At 41.7% G+C, this 13,454-nt stretch overlaps 1 protein-coding gene across 2 annotated transcripts; it reads left to right on the top strand.

Annotated features, from left to right (window-relative positions):
* The first annotated feature begins 5,379 nt into the window (after positions 1 to 5,379).
* On the top strand, positions 5,380 to 13,375 carry LOC104914312 (zinc finger MYM-type protein 4-like). Of its 2 annotated transcripts, XM_019622730.2 has the most exons (5): positions 5,380 to 7,079; positions 7,475 to 7,996; positions 9,556 to 9,623; positions 10,223 to 10,393; positions 13,257 to 13,375. In XM_019622730.2, the coding sequence occupies exons 1-5, from the start codon at positions 6,950 to 6,952 to the stop codon at positions 13,365 to 13,367; spliced, it is 1,002 nt and encodes a 333-aa protein (XP_019478275.1). In that variant the 5' UTR covers positions 5,380 to 6,949; the 3' UTR covers positions 13,368 to 13,375. The 2 variants fall into 2 exon arrangements, with proteins under 2 accessions (XP_019478275.1, XP_031412660.1); XM_031556800.1 differs by lacking the exon at positions 10,223 to 10,393 and having other exon boundaries at positions 5,392 to 7,079.
* Positions 13,376 to 13,454: the final 79 nt, after the last annotated feature.

Raw genomic sequence — 13,454 nt, 5'->3', positions numbered from 1 at the left:
ACATGAACTAGTTTTCCATTCCTATACGTAAGAAGAGTTTTGTTTTCTGAATTTACTGTGGGGAACGCAGAACTAATTGTTGCCAAACCAAGCAGTTGACCTTCCAGGGTGTAACTGGAGCAGTTGCACAGATGTTTGGCTACTCTGCAGCTATGGGAATGGACTTTATCACTGATGTGTCTTAAAGCCGTGGCTTTCACCGTGTTCTTGCTCACAAGCAGAGTCAAAGAATTTTGCAGGATTGCTCACAGTTCTCACACATCTGGAGGATCAAGATTCTGTCTGTCTGCAAGACGTTCAAAGGGAAGTGATTGGATGTAGGACGGTAACTTAAAAACTCTTAAATAAAACTTCATTTCCAACTGAAAAGTTATCAGACATAAAGAAGAACTTTCAGACGGCACTCAAGCCTTGAAACTGGTTGCTCACAGAGATTGCGGTCTCTGTCCTAGCATCTACTGGGCTTGCCATTGCCATTACTTTGGTTGGTATGCTCCATTTATCTGACAAGTTACCCCATACTGCCCAGTGGAAAATAAGTTTTCCTTTTTCTTCTTAAGAGTGTCAACTGCCAGCTAAGAGAAAACAAAAAAGTTATCATAAATTTAGTATTATTCTCATTGGTCTCAAGAAAAACTGTTCTTGTGTTGGTTGGGTAACCGTCCACTTGGTAGTAAGTCTGGAAGTTTTCATCAATTATTGCTCCACATGTCCCTCCACATTATGGTGTTTTTTGGCAAAAGTGTGGAAGTTCTTATGGCTAAATGCTTACTCTACCCAAAATCAAAACCGATGTATTTTCTAATGAAAATATATCAACACATCCAACTCTTCATACTTACTAAATAATATCAGGATTAACGTAGCAGACACTTGTATTTTTTTATGTATTTCGTTAAAATGTTTGTGGCACTTCAGCTTGAATTTGGAGGTAATTGCTGTGTTGAACAGTTTACATTTTGAATAGAATGATCATTTATTTACAATACTCAATCAATTGAGCTGGACAGGATGGTTTGTGGTGTACAACACGGTGCTGAAATTTGACACTTGGGTTCTTGGAAAGGACTTTGGTGTGAATAGGTGAACACCTGGGTGTCTACATCAGTAAACAGCTGTTTGCACAAGATTTTAAATTTTTCATGGGTTTATTTAAAAATTGTGATCATCTCCTTTGGAGAGTTGTCTTTCTAGGTACTCTTAAGTGGTGTAGAGGTGATGAAAATAGATTTCTTTGCAAAGGCTTGAGCACCTCTCAAAGGATGCTTGGCTGTCATAATCCTTGAATTAACCTTGTTTAAAAAAAAAAAAAAGCATAATCAAACTTAGTCTTTTAGAATAAGACTTTTCACGTAGCATATAATAAGCAAAAAGAAAGTAAGCTGTTTACCCTTGCTTCAGGGCTGCTTGCATAATTGGGATACTGGAAGTTAATTCCAAAATTTCTCCCAATGTTCTTGATGCAGTAACCTCAACTATCCTCTCGTTTACTGACCGTTGTATCCCACCATTGTTTCGTGTTGGCTTTTCCATAATTAAGTCTTCTAGCAAATTTAATGTAGTGAATTTTCTTCAAGGTTTTCTGTCAGTGACTGCCTCTGTTCGCATCATTTCCATCATCTGTTTTACAACAGTGAGCTAACTGCATAAAGGCACTGCTCCTCCACCTGACTTGTGATCACCTAAACCTCTCAAGATAAGGCTTCTCCAGCAGAGCATGCCTCATCAAGGACATGTTAGCAGAACTGTTTGTGCTCTTGGCATCTATTATCTTTGCCTTTCACACTCTAGTAGAAAAATGTTTCTGATCCAACAGTGGCATACTGTATTCTGTCCTTTCTGTAGAGAACCACAATGGTAATGTAGTTTATCTACCTCAAATATGTGTTGAATTGTGAGAGTAGTTTGAAGCTCTAAAAGAGTAGACATACAAATTATCATTAACTTAGTAATGCTTCCATTGAAAGATGTGTTTAGAATCTCAATTAATCTAGCAGTTGCTTGCAGCCTGGTTCTTGGGTCTTGGTCAGAAAGCCCCAGCACTGCCCAGAAGGTTGTACCAGAGAGCAGGAGCAAGATGCAAGTTCTGGATGCTCTGAACTAACAGTGCTAAGGTATAGCAGTCTACTGTGAGGATTGTGTCTTTCTGGGCTGTGTTGTAGTGTATATGATAAATGAGGACAGGTGGATGTGATGGGGTTCTGGAGGAACATCTTCATTTCCATTGAAAAGAGAAAAGCCAAATCACTCGCATAATAAACTAATGTTTATTTGTCTGTATTTAGGTGAGAAGAACCTGATGCAGAGTTAGTGCATCTGGGCAGAGCTGTTCCTATAGGAGTAATTTTGGAGTTCTTCCTTACGATTGTTTTTTTGGCAAACTTCTTCCTGCTGTTTTTTTGTCTTGATATGCCTTAAATCCATTTCAAAAGTCAGTGGAATTATTTCAGCTTTATTCTAAATGGTGTTATGTGCTCAAGAGGGCTTTTATGAAATAAAATTTAGTTCAGGAAAAGAGAATGGTAGAAGTCAACCAGGGCAACAGTGGCAAATGTGATGGGGGGGGAAAAGAAACGGTGATTTTTATTTATTATTAATTATTTTTTTTTATAAGAGCAGGAGAGGAGAGCATCGTAGAGCAGCATAGAGCAGAAGAACGTGGAAGAGAAGCAGAACAGGAAGAAATGATGCCTGAGTTAGGAAGAAACTTTGAGGAGCAGATTGCATAATTGCTTATCTCTCATTAAGGACTGAGATAATGAAGTAGAGAATATTGCTCACACGTGGAGGCTCTCCAGCTTTCACCCCCCAGTTGTTGTTGGCACTGAATGATTAGGAGAAGGGAAAGACTGGCGGTACCTGATGGTAGTTGAGATGATTCACCAGTGTGGGCCTATTAACATATCAACCATCATGTGAAGGAGGGCTGATAATCCCTGCTGTGTTTATCAACAAGCAGAAGGTGCTACATGTGAACATTCTCCTCATTTGCATGCAATGCCATCTTGTTGGCTTCTGATTTGAGCATAGATGATAATGAAAAGCAGAGGACTTCAGTTTTAAAAGCGCTTTAAACTTTCTTTACAGACACCTAACATGGTTGATTATCCATTGAGGGAGATGCTGAGCAGAGGGATCACTCCTGGGTTGTTGCATGGGTCCTCCCACCCCGGGTTGTTGTCATGTTTCTCAGTGGTAGCGCAAGGATTGATCTTCCCTTAAAGATGTGTTGATAGCACTCAGTTAGTGAGATCCCTTCTAGGTTAAATGGAGTTGCAGGAATTGCATGCTGTGCAGAATGTCGTCGTCCAAGTGAGCTGTGCTTTTGAAAGATGTGGCCCAAATATTGAAGTGTGTGCTTGTAATCTGGGCAATGCTGTCTTCGTTGTGAGATGCTGGAGAGCGATGCTTGGTTTGGGAGAATTGCTTGCTGTGCAGAAGCGGGTGATGTCGTTGTGTGGACAGGTCTGGTTTTGGAGCTTTTTGCATCTGTGTAACTTTATGAGCTTCAGTTTTCTTTCCTTGCCATATGCTGTGAGAAATGGGAGTTCTCCCAATCTTTGATGGAGATGTAGTTTAGCCAAGATCTCATTGGTTGTAGTGACTTAACCAGAGTGGGAAAGTTCAGGGAGGGTTCAATGAAAGAATTTCTTCCTTGTTAAAAGACAAGCCTTTGTTGTGGATGCCTGGTTTGCTTTCTGTGTGGTGTGTGTGCATTTCTTCAGAACCGTGCATGGTGTGGCTCTGGGGCAGCACATCGTTCCCAGTGCAGGAGGAGCTGCACGGTGAGCATCTCCCAGTGCTCTGCACAGATTCACAACTGCCATCCTTCAGGGAGGACACACCGTAATGTCCTCATGTTTGACACCAGCTCGTAGCGAGTTGGTGCTCAGGGTTATGGGAGCCATCGGTCAGCAGAGGCTTTGTTTGGAGCCGGCCCATGAATATTCAGAAATTTTAGGAATGTCAGAGAATTCTGGGGGCAGAAAAGGAGGATGGAGTCTGCGTGTCCCGGTGGGTCGTTCATTCTAAAAAGGGAGAAATGAAATGCCAGCAGCAGGTGCCTAGCTCAGATTGTAGGAACCTTCCACTTAAGAAGGATACAAAGACAAACTGCACTTCTTGAACAGGAAGATGGGACCCCTGAGAAACTGAGCACTGCCTGCCTTTGTCTTTTCACATGTATAGGTGTTTGGATTTTTTTTTTTTAATGCATCCCAGCATCCATCTCATTACTTTTAGACTAAAACCATGGAAGTTATTAAAAACAACTTCTCACAGTGCTGAGAAACCCACCCAACTCAAACCCCCCACTCCCCCGGGGCTCCATCTCCCCAAGGCACACTCAGAGCCCACGCAGCGCTGCCCAGGCTGTGCGCTCCCCCTTGGGCTGCTGCCTGGGGCGACTGGGGCCCTGCAGCTCCCAGCTCTATGTCTGGCTCACTGACCCTGCTGGGTTCTCTTCCTGTTGCAGGTACCTAGGGCAGGCTTGCTCCTTGTTACCCTCTACTCTTCCTTCCCCAGGTGCTGGAAGGTACGGGTGGCTGAGGCTGGCTGCTGCTGGGCTCCGACAGTTCTGCTGTTGGTTTAAGGCTCCTGCTGTGAGGTTTGCACGGCTGGCAGCTCAGCATCCCTGCCGCTGTTACGTGGGAAAGGTCAGGGGATGCTTCCTGGGCTGGCAGCACCTGGTTCCTGAATGGCGGCGAGGATTGGAGTGGTTTGGAAAAAAAACAAAACAAAAAAACAACTCCATTTTCCTTAGCAGAATGCTGAAGCGAGGGGGTGTGCTGTGGTGTGTAGGTGCAGGGAAGCTGTGCAGACAAATTGAGGGATCTCTGCCTATTTTTAGTTGCAGTTTTCTTAACATCTGCTTCCTTCCCACAGTTTGCTGCTTGGCGATGCAGTACAACCTAGGATCAGACTTCAGAAGGCTTGCTGTGTCTGTTAAGTTGCTCTGGGCCTCGGGGTTAAAGACGTAATTTTGCATACAAAGCCAGGGTACAGCCACAGGCTGTTTCTCTCTTCTTATCACGCACAAAAAATCCTCTGATTCTTTGATCTGTAGATACTCTGCCAACCTGGGATGCTGTTAAAGTATGGCACAGGTTCTGAGTTATTTCAAACAAGCACATTGTATGGAATGGTAAGCAGTGTCCTGCCACCTGCTCAGAGCAATGGAGGGGCTAATCCTGACACCAGTGTACCATCAAAGAGATGCAGTGACATAACTAGTGGATGGTGTTTATTTTTTTTTATTTTTTAATATATTTATAAAAGCAGCCCTTTATCTGACTGTAAAGAATAGTTAAGACACATTGCTTCCAGGAATGCCTAATTGTTTTGTCATTGTTTCTTGTATTATTTATTGCCACCTCACCAGGCAGAGCACTGCTTTCTGCACAGTGCTGGCTAATGAGGCAGAGTCACTAAGGAGGATATATTTTAAAACATTTAATTTTACTTCCATCATGCTCCAACAATTCTGTATCAGCTCTTGGGGAATGCTCACTACCTGAGAAGCACTAAATGTCATTAAGTTCCTCCCTGGCAGAAATACTGAAGTGATCAAACGAAGGTGTTTCAAGGTGTGATTGTGCTGAGTTTTGCTTTGAAACTGGAAGTGAGTTTTGAGGGCTCTGCTGGGAGTTTGGAGCCGATGGTTTTGTATTTCCATTATGGGTCCTTTTTGTCCTGCACTTATCTGGGACTCATGCTGGGATATTGAGGAGCCTCTTCGTGGGACTGTCCGAAATGACCTCAGGAAACACCTTCTGATAATCAGTTCATGTTTCCCTTTGCAGTTCTTTTGCCTCCTTTTTAGCACCGAATCTTAAAAACTGTTAGCAGGAGAAATAAAAAGCATTACAGTGAATGGCAACTGGGAGAACAGCCTGTGCTAATTCAGGAAAAAAGTGCATGAGCCCCAAAATTGTATTACACACAAGCATACCACCATTTGCTCTGGTTGCTGGTCTTTGGATGTACACCATGGGAGAGATCTGATGCTGCCCACCATCCAAGGCTGTGTGCTGCCTCAGCTCGGGCTGCTGCCATTACCAGGAGTGGGAATTCTGTTTTACAAACACGTCTCGTGTAAACTTTTGGCCATAAACACAAATCATCCTCTGTATCACGAACTGTTTTAAAGAAAGATGATTTCTTTTCATAGGATAGTTTTAGGATTGAAAAGCGTCTTGGGTTGCTTCCAAGTAAATTGTAATTATTTTTGAACTTGTTGAAGATGCTTGTGGTAGTGCCTAATGTGCACTTGCAGAGCTGTGCCTTGTCACTTCTTTGAATGGAAGAGTGAATTAGACATGTCCAGAGCCTGGGGTATTTTCCCACGTGTACAGAGGATCTTAAAAGAGTCAAGAAGCTGCTTTGATAGAAATTTGCTTTGAGGAAGGGATGGTCAGTGCTTCATCTCAGCGAAATGACTGGAGTCAGAGTTAGAGATAATCCCTTTGCTATCAAATCCCATTATTGGATGGTCTATCAGAAAGGACAGCACAGAAATGGAGATGCTGAGGAAGGAGAGATAAACAAATCTCTGTTATCTTTTAGGCAGAGATGAGGAGTGCTGCCCAGAGTTGGTTGTTGGAAAGCAAACTTTGTTTATCCGTAGTGCACACACTGCACTTCAGACACACTGTTAACTTGAACATCTGTCAGAAAACGTTCAATGAAAACAGGTTTTGTGCAGCACTCAGAATCATCCTCTGGTTCTTTGTCCATTGTGCTCCTTCTGACTCTTGTTATCTCATTATTAGGAATGTTGACATTCCCTTCTCCACCTTCTCAAGCTAGCAGCGCTAATTCTGAGTTTGTTGTGTCATTCTTTTCTGTATGCTTCTGAACCTGTGGTAATTGTGACTTCTCAGCAGTGTAAGATTTTTATATACAACTCTGCTTGGGGCAAGAAAGGAAGGAGGAGGAACTGTGATTCTCCATGTTGCTTTGGCTTTTGATTGGATGCGTTTTAGAAAAATACTTCCAGGTTGACCAAGATAATGATGTAGTGCTTTCCTTTTTACAGTTTGAAGATAAATCTGATGCAGTATTTGATATTACAGAAAAATGTAAGTATTTTCATTTATTTATGTAAGACATAGCTCAACAAAACAATTCTTAGAAGTACCACTGCTGACAAGAAAGCTATCTTGCCCTTCTCCTAGCCCCCGCTGCTTGTTCCCTCCCCACACTTCTTTCTGCACAAATAATACAAATGATAGGAATTAAAGTTAATATCTTTTCTTTCTTTGGTTGTTTTTTCTCAGATCAGCTTCTGTTTCACTGTGTGGTGAGTGGGACAGAACTGTTTCTTTGTCAGCAGCGTTTGATCAGTAATGTTGGTCCAAGAAGGCTTAAAAGGTTCAAGGAATTGCAACATTTTTAGCAAAGGACCCTTTTACTCACTTTTGTTACACACAAAGCTGGGAGATGTTCTGACTGTTCATAATTTTCTTTTCCCTAGGTAGTGAAATCCTGGATGCAGAAATGTCTGAGGACACTGTCCACAACTTACCAGCTACCCTCGACAGCGTATCTTATGAAATGCAGAATCGAGCAGGATCTGAAAACTCACTGCTGGATGATGACGACGACGATGATTATTTTCTGAACTCTGGGGATTTGGCAAGCATACCTGTTGTTGGGAGTGACAACGAAGATGATCAAAATTTCACTCCAAAAGACACTCTCCCTTCTGAAGACCATCTGGAAGAGGGCAAGAGGGTTGCAGAACACGAGCTGGACAGTGAAAAAGATATTCAGATCGAAAATGCAATCCAGAAGGATCTCACTTCACCTTTTGAGCAGGGTCCTGTATTTAAATCAATTCAAAAAGATTTTAGCATAACAAGAGATAATGGCAAAGAGACTTTTTCAACAAAAGACAAGAATAGAGAAGTAAATCTTCAAGAACACGAAAAACGGTTGGAAAAAATCCCTAAAGATCCGGATTCTAGATTGAAAAGCAGTTTTCTTGACAAAGCAGGTAACTGTTGACATCGTAGACCTGACTACCCAGCAAGGAGGAAGGAAGAGCTAGATGGCAATTAGCAATAGGAATAGTTAAAAACATCCTCTCGGCGAAGATAACGTGCACTGCTATATGGAGGGAAACATTTTATCCAGAACCCTGAAATACAACAAACTGTGTTAGGAGTAGGGTGTGCCAAGGGGCCTGGCAGCATCAGGGGGTGTCTCATCAACCACAGCCTGTTTTGAAACCTCTTCATATCCTTTGTTGGTGTGGTTTAGTAAACCAAACTGGGTGACACCTTAAGCTTCCTTTTGGTTTTGTCATCTAGCCCCCAAAGCTCCTTTAAGGAATGGATGATGACATTTTGGCCTTCGCTAGGAAAGATTTAGTTGAGCAAAGTGCCAATTCCTCATTATTACCCATGCTTAAGGCAGCATGTTTTTCATAGTAACATCACAGGAAGGCTTGCTAGAAATATTAGTGTCTGCAGGAAGTCAGCCAGGGAGTAACTTGAGATCTGCTTTTCCTAGGAGACTGCTCTCCTTTTTCTTCTGATACTTGCATCTTGGACTTTGTCCAGCAACATGGAGAGAACCAAAGATGCCTGTAATGCATTTCTCATGTGAGGGAGCCTGAAAGTCACCAGCAGTCTTGCTGCCCACACACCTGATTTTGATTTCCCACGCTCTGAAAATTACAGTAAAACAGTGAATGAGAGTGTTAAGAACAACCAGGGTGGAATGTGCAGTTTAATTTCATTCTGAAGATTGTACAGAGTGAGGGCTGGCCAACAAGTGAGAGCCTCTGACTGCTTGTCGAGACTCACAGCTTACATTTCTGATGTTTAAACTTTGTACATACAGTAACAGCATCTTAAAATCAGTGCTTTCAGGTTCTACAAACGATAGAGAAACAATACCAATTTTTTTATTATTATTTTTTTAATATCTTTTAGTATCTTTTTACTCTTGCCTTCAGCTAGAAATCTAGTACAAAATATTTCTGTGCAAAAGACTTATTTCAGAAAATGGTAAATATCTACAGTAACAAAGCTGTAGCTGAAAGCTGTGCAGCCTCAGGTAGGGTAGCCAGTAATTGACCAGCTTTAGTGGATGCTGATGGGCAGCATCAAATAACCAGACAAAACCAGTATTTTTAAAAAGATATATTGCTAAAAGCCTGCTGTTTCCTGAGAAAAGGGGAAGAGGCAAAAGACAAACAACGAGAAAGATGAAAGTTGTTTCTCTGAAAATTACTTTCTGATTTAAAAGTAGAAACATGGCAGAATTAGGAACTCAATGGGGTATAGAAAGTTCAGGATGAACAATTCTGCCTCAGAATTATCTGACTGTTTTGCTGGTATAAGAAAATAGTGGCTCAGAAGACTAATAAAAATATCAATTCTCTTTAAGGATTACCATCTTATTTACAGGGAAGAGCAGGGGAGTATTTTAGTGCTTCTGAAGTGCTGCCAGACTGTGGGGTTGGGGATCACTATGAGACTAGATAGTTTGTAAGGAAATGCATTGGAATCTGTATTCATTTCTATTTAATGTATATGTTTTCCTCAGTTCATAATCAAGTAGAAGAAACATTACGGACGCAGTTAGCGCCACAAACTCCAGAAACTAACTTCAGGGTAAGCTATAGATCTTTCAAACACTTTTGCAAGTGCAGCAATATACTGGAATAATTCAAAATACTTATGTTATATTTGAGTGTAAATTTGAGTATCAAGAAAACTGATCTTCTGAGTCATAGACGTCTTTGCTACTTAAACAATCTGCATATAATTTTGTAAAAATTTTGCTGACCCTCTCTTTGAATTGAGGATTCTTTTGATAGCTGGACCTTCATGTCCAGCATGGTCTGACTTTGACGGGTGAGTTGATTCCAGATCTGGACGCGTCCATCTGACCTGTTGCCTTTTTTTCAAATGAAACAGGGAACAGCTCTATCAACAGGAGACACTGTCCAACCAACTAAGTACCCTTTCTGACAACCATCTTAGAGAGCTGGGTGGCTTCTGCTTTGTCCAGAGGAGTGAAGAGGATTGGGGGTGGGATGACAGAGGGTGCTGCAGGGAGGTAGAGGCAGCGGCTGCTGCCCTTCGTTTCTCCCACCTTCCAGTGGCAGGACCCATTTCTTTTGGTCTGCAACAGAAACTCCCCTTGGCATCAGCCCAACTCCTCTTGGCAGATGCAGGAGGGTGAATTCTTTTTCATATTATTGTTTCAGGAGTCTAGCTACCTATTTTCTAGTAAGGAATCTATTGGACAAGAGCTGGGGAATTCCTTTGCACCAAATATTAGAATTAAGGAGGAGCCTTTGGATGACGAATATGATAAAGCTATGGCCCCACAGCAGGGACTATTAGACAAAATTAAAGATGAACCTGATAATTCTGAGGTAAGTTTCCCATTGCATTTCTCATTTTGGTCTGACAACTGACCGCATAAGCTGGACATAAGTTCAGCATTTTATTTGGTTTGTTGACCGAAATTTAACTTGAAGAACGTAGTTTAGTAGAAGAATTTCTCCCTCTAATTCTACCATGAAACCCAAACCCCCAACTTTTTGATACCATGTTTCCATGTCGCTGAGTTTTTATGCTTTTCAGCTAGAGACAAAGCAAACTGCTGTAAAACTTGCATTATTAAATCTGTGGCAATATAGGCACTTCATCTCTACTAGCTCTCACTAGAAAACAAGTCGTGTCTCATTGAGTATTTTGTGAATTGTCACAGTCACAGCTGCATAGTTTAAGCAGTGCTGTCCCTGCTACTTCCCTCTTTTAAGGCTGGAGGTTTGAGCACAGTGCTTCTTTATTTTATTTTTATAAACATCTATACTTAGAGCTCTCACCTACCAAAGAATATTTAAATACGTACCGCTCAGTGAAGTCAGGTGGCTTTGTCATTTGAGGCTGACATCTTGTGTGATGGTATCGTAAGAGTTCAATAATTGCAAAATGGAGAAGGTCAGAACTGTTGGGTTGAACAGTGCCAGGACAAGGATTGCTGAGCTCTCACCTCTCTGTTTGCCACTGGCTTGCAATGTTACACCAAGGAGATGATCCATGTTGCAATTCTTGTCTCTTCAGTGCTGATATTTGGGTTGTGTACCCAACTTTACACGCATTAAAGGTGCACAAAACTTCCCAAGGCGACTCATCCCACTTGTGCTGGCAGTAGTTTTGGTGTTCTAGATCAGTTTTTCTAGTCTCATTCTTTATACTTTTGCTATACATCATCTTATTTCTGGGCCCTTCTTTCCAGCATTTTTTCTTCTCTTTCCATGATACTGCTGGGTAAATGAAATAAAGAAGTTCACTGAGTATTTGAAACTGTTTAGATTTCACTGCCCTTCTGATTTGTTCTGTTCCTGGAGATTAATATCTAACCGTGTGTAGATTAGTTAAATCTGTTTCTTCTTTTGTCATCCCCAAATGGCACCTGCTGTATGGATTTGTGTGGACTGTAGTGCAAGATGCTAGTGGTTATAAAAGATCATGCTAATGAGGAAATGTGAAGACCTGAACAATTTGAAGTATTTTATTGATCAAAATATTAATTCCTAGGGTAAAATTCTGTAATGATCAACTTCGATACTGGAAAAGCGTGAGAACTGATGATGGTTCATTTTGGTTTGCTTTAAATCAAAAAATGATGTGTTTTACATCTCTTTTTCCCCTGCATTCTGAAAGAGGAGAGCATTCCTTGCTCTTGGAATAGTTGGAGCTGGAAGTTCTCTGCTTCCAACAGTTACACTGCCGTGAAACTATGCTTCACCTTGCAGAGCTGATGTTGGCATTTGCTTCAATCTCTATTACTAGTACTAATTTAAAATGCTTAAAAATACACATTCCTGTAAATAACTAGCTTTTAAATTGTAATATTAAAATAAAAGCAAGCACGGTGCTCTAAAACCCATCATCATGGTGTGCTCATACACAGCTTCAAACCTCCCTTCCTTGCAGTGTGGATGCTTGTCTGCTCGTTCAGGTGAGGAGATAGGGCTGCTGGCTGTTCTCCTGGGAAACCTGTAGAGCAATTGGTTGTCTTTGTGCAGAAACTTGTGGTTTTGCCACAGGAGCATTGACTTATGCTGTGTACATGGCAGGGTGTGATTTTTCGGAGGTGGATTAAGCTGAGGGAGCAGTTTGCTGCTGCTGAAAAGTGAGAGCTTATTTTTGCCCAGTGATTTCGAATTGGCTTACCTTGCAGTCAGACAGCAACTGTTAATTTAGCTCAGTCATAATATGACATCATGGCCTCGCTATTCTCAAATGACTGTAAGTAGGTTAAATCTTATCATCCCCGTGGCTCCAAGAGATTATTCTTTTCAGCCTATTAAGATTCACATGTGGAGTGTTACAAGCTGCTTTACGGTTTGAATTTCTAGGAAAAGCACGGGCAAGAGGCATGGTGTCAAAGTCTGAATAGCTGCTGTGAGGTAAGCTAGTAATTTGTAGGATGTCAGCTATTCCACAAGCAACTGTCTGCAGGGATTTTCTCATCCTGTACAAAATGCAAGGTTATTCCCCTCCACTGAAGTCAGTCTAAGCGTGGATTGCAATGGTCTGCCTGCTGCCAGCTTCACAGCGCTGCTTTGTGGAGCTAAGCTGACTAAGAAAATTAAAAAGATTACAATAAAAAGAGGGTTTTTCATTTTTGTTTTTGTTTTTGATTCGTCGTCCCTCAATCAGGTCTGGTTCAGGATGGGGCAGAAGATGGTTGTCCCAGCCTAAAATTTCTTGACGTGCTGTAAAACTTCACCTTGGGCTCCTCCCAGGTCCTTCACCTGAGAGTTAAGCACAGAACACTTCTCACCACCTAGGGCTCGGTTTCTGTTCTGTTATTGTCATCCATGAATTGGAAAATAGAGCTTGTTTCCAACAGTAAGGGTAAGGACTGCAGAGCGTCTCTGGTTGGAAAGTTTGCGTAAATGGACTGCAGGTATTTATCTTAACACATTGATGCTGAATTCTAAGGTGCATTGGGATGCAGGTGGGAAAGGGAAGGCAGCAGGCATCGTGCTTCTGAGTTCTGCGTGATGCTCTCAGTTGTACACCTTGCTGTGAACCTCGGGGTCAGTTCTTTGTGTGCTTTATGGCAGCAGCTGTGAGCCTGGCCTTTGGGACAGGCTGAAGAGGTTCTTTCTTGCCTTCCTGGGCCTTAAGATTCAATGCAGCATTCTAGAAGGGTGGAAATCTTGCAACCTGTTATTACATGTGTGTATTTGTTCTCCTTTTCCTTTCCTTTTGTTTTAGGAGTACGGCCAACAGCCAAAAACTCAGGAAGGGGAGCTGAAAATCAGTGCTGTATTTTCAGTCAGTGGCAGTCCTCTTGGTAAGGAACAGGCAAGACTTCACTTGATTTAAAGCTATAAAATGCATCACCTCAGCAAATAGCCTCACAGTTTATTCTGTGAAAATAAATTTTATTTATTTAATATATATATATGATTT

The sequence above is a fragment of the Meleagris gallopavo genome, chromosome 25, assembly GCF_000146605.3.
Source record: "Meleagris gallopavo isolate NT-WF06-2002-E0010 breed Aviagen turkey brand Nicholas breeding stock chromosome 25, Turkey_5.1, whole genome shotgun sequence".
Classification (NCBI taxonomy): Eukaryota; Metazoa; Chordata; class Aves; order Galliformes; family Phasianidae; genus Meleagris; species Meleagris gallopavo.
This window is presented reverse-complemented; position numbering and strand designations above follow the sequence as displayed.

What these genes read in the sequence shown, in the direction of transcription:
- LOC104914312 (XM_019622730.2), top strand. Translation starts at nt 6,950, where the DNA reads ATGTTGCTTTGGCTTTTGATTGGATGCGTTTTAGAAAAATACTTCCAG. An exon ending in CTCCAGAAACTAACTTCAGG is followed by an intron (nt 9,624 to 10,222) that starts GTAAGCTATAGA and finishes TTATTGTTTCAG; the next exon opens with GAGTCTAGCTACCTATTTTC. An exon ending in ATGAACCTGATAATTCTGAG is followed by an intron (nt 10,394 to 13,256) that starts GTAAGTTTCCCA and finishes CTTTTGTTTTAG; the next exon opens with GAGTACGGCCAACAGCCAAA.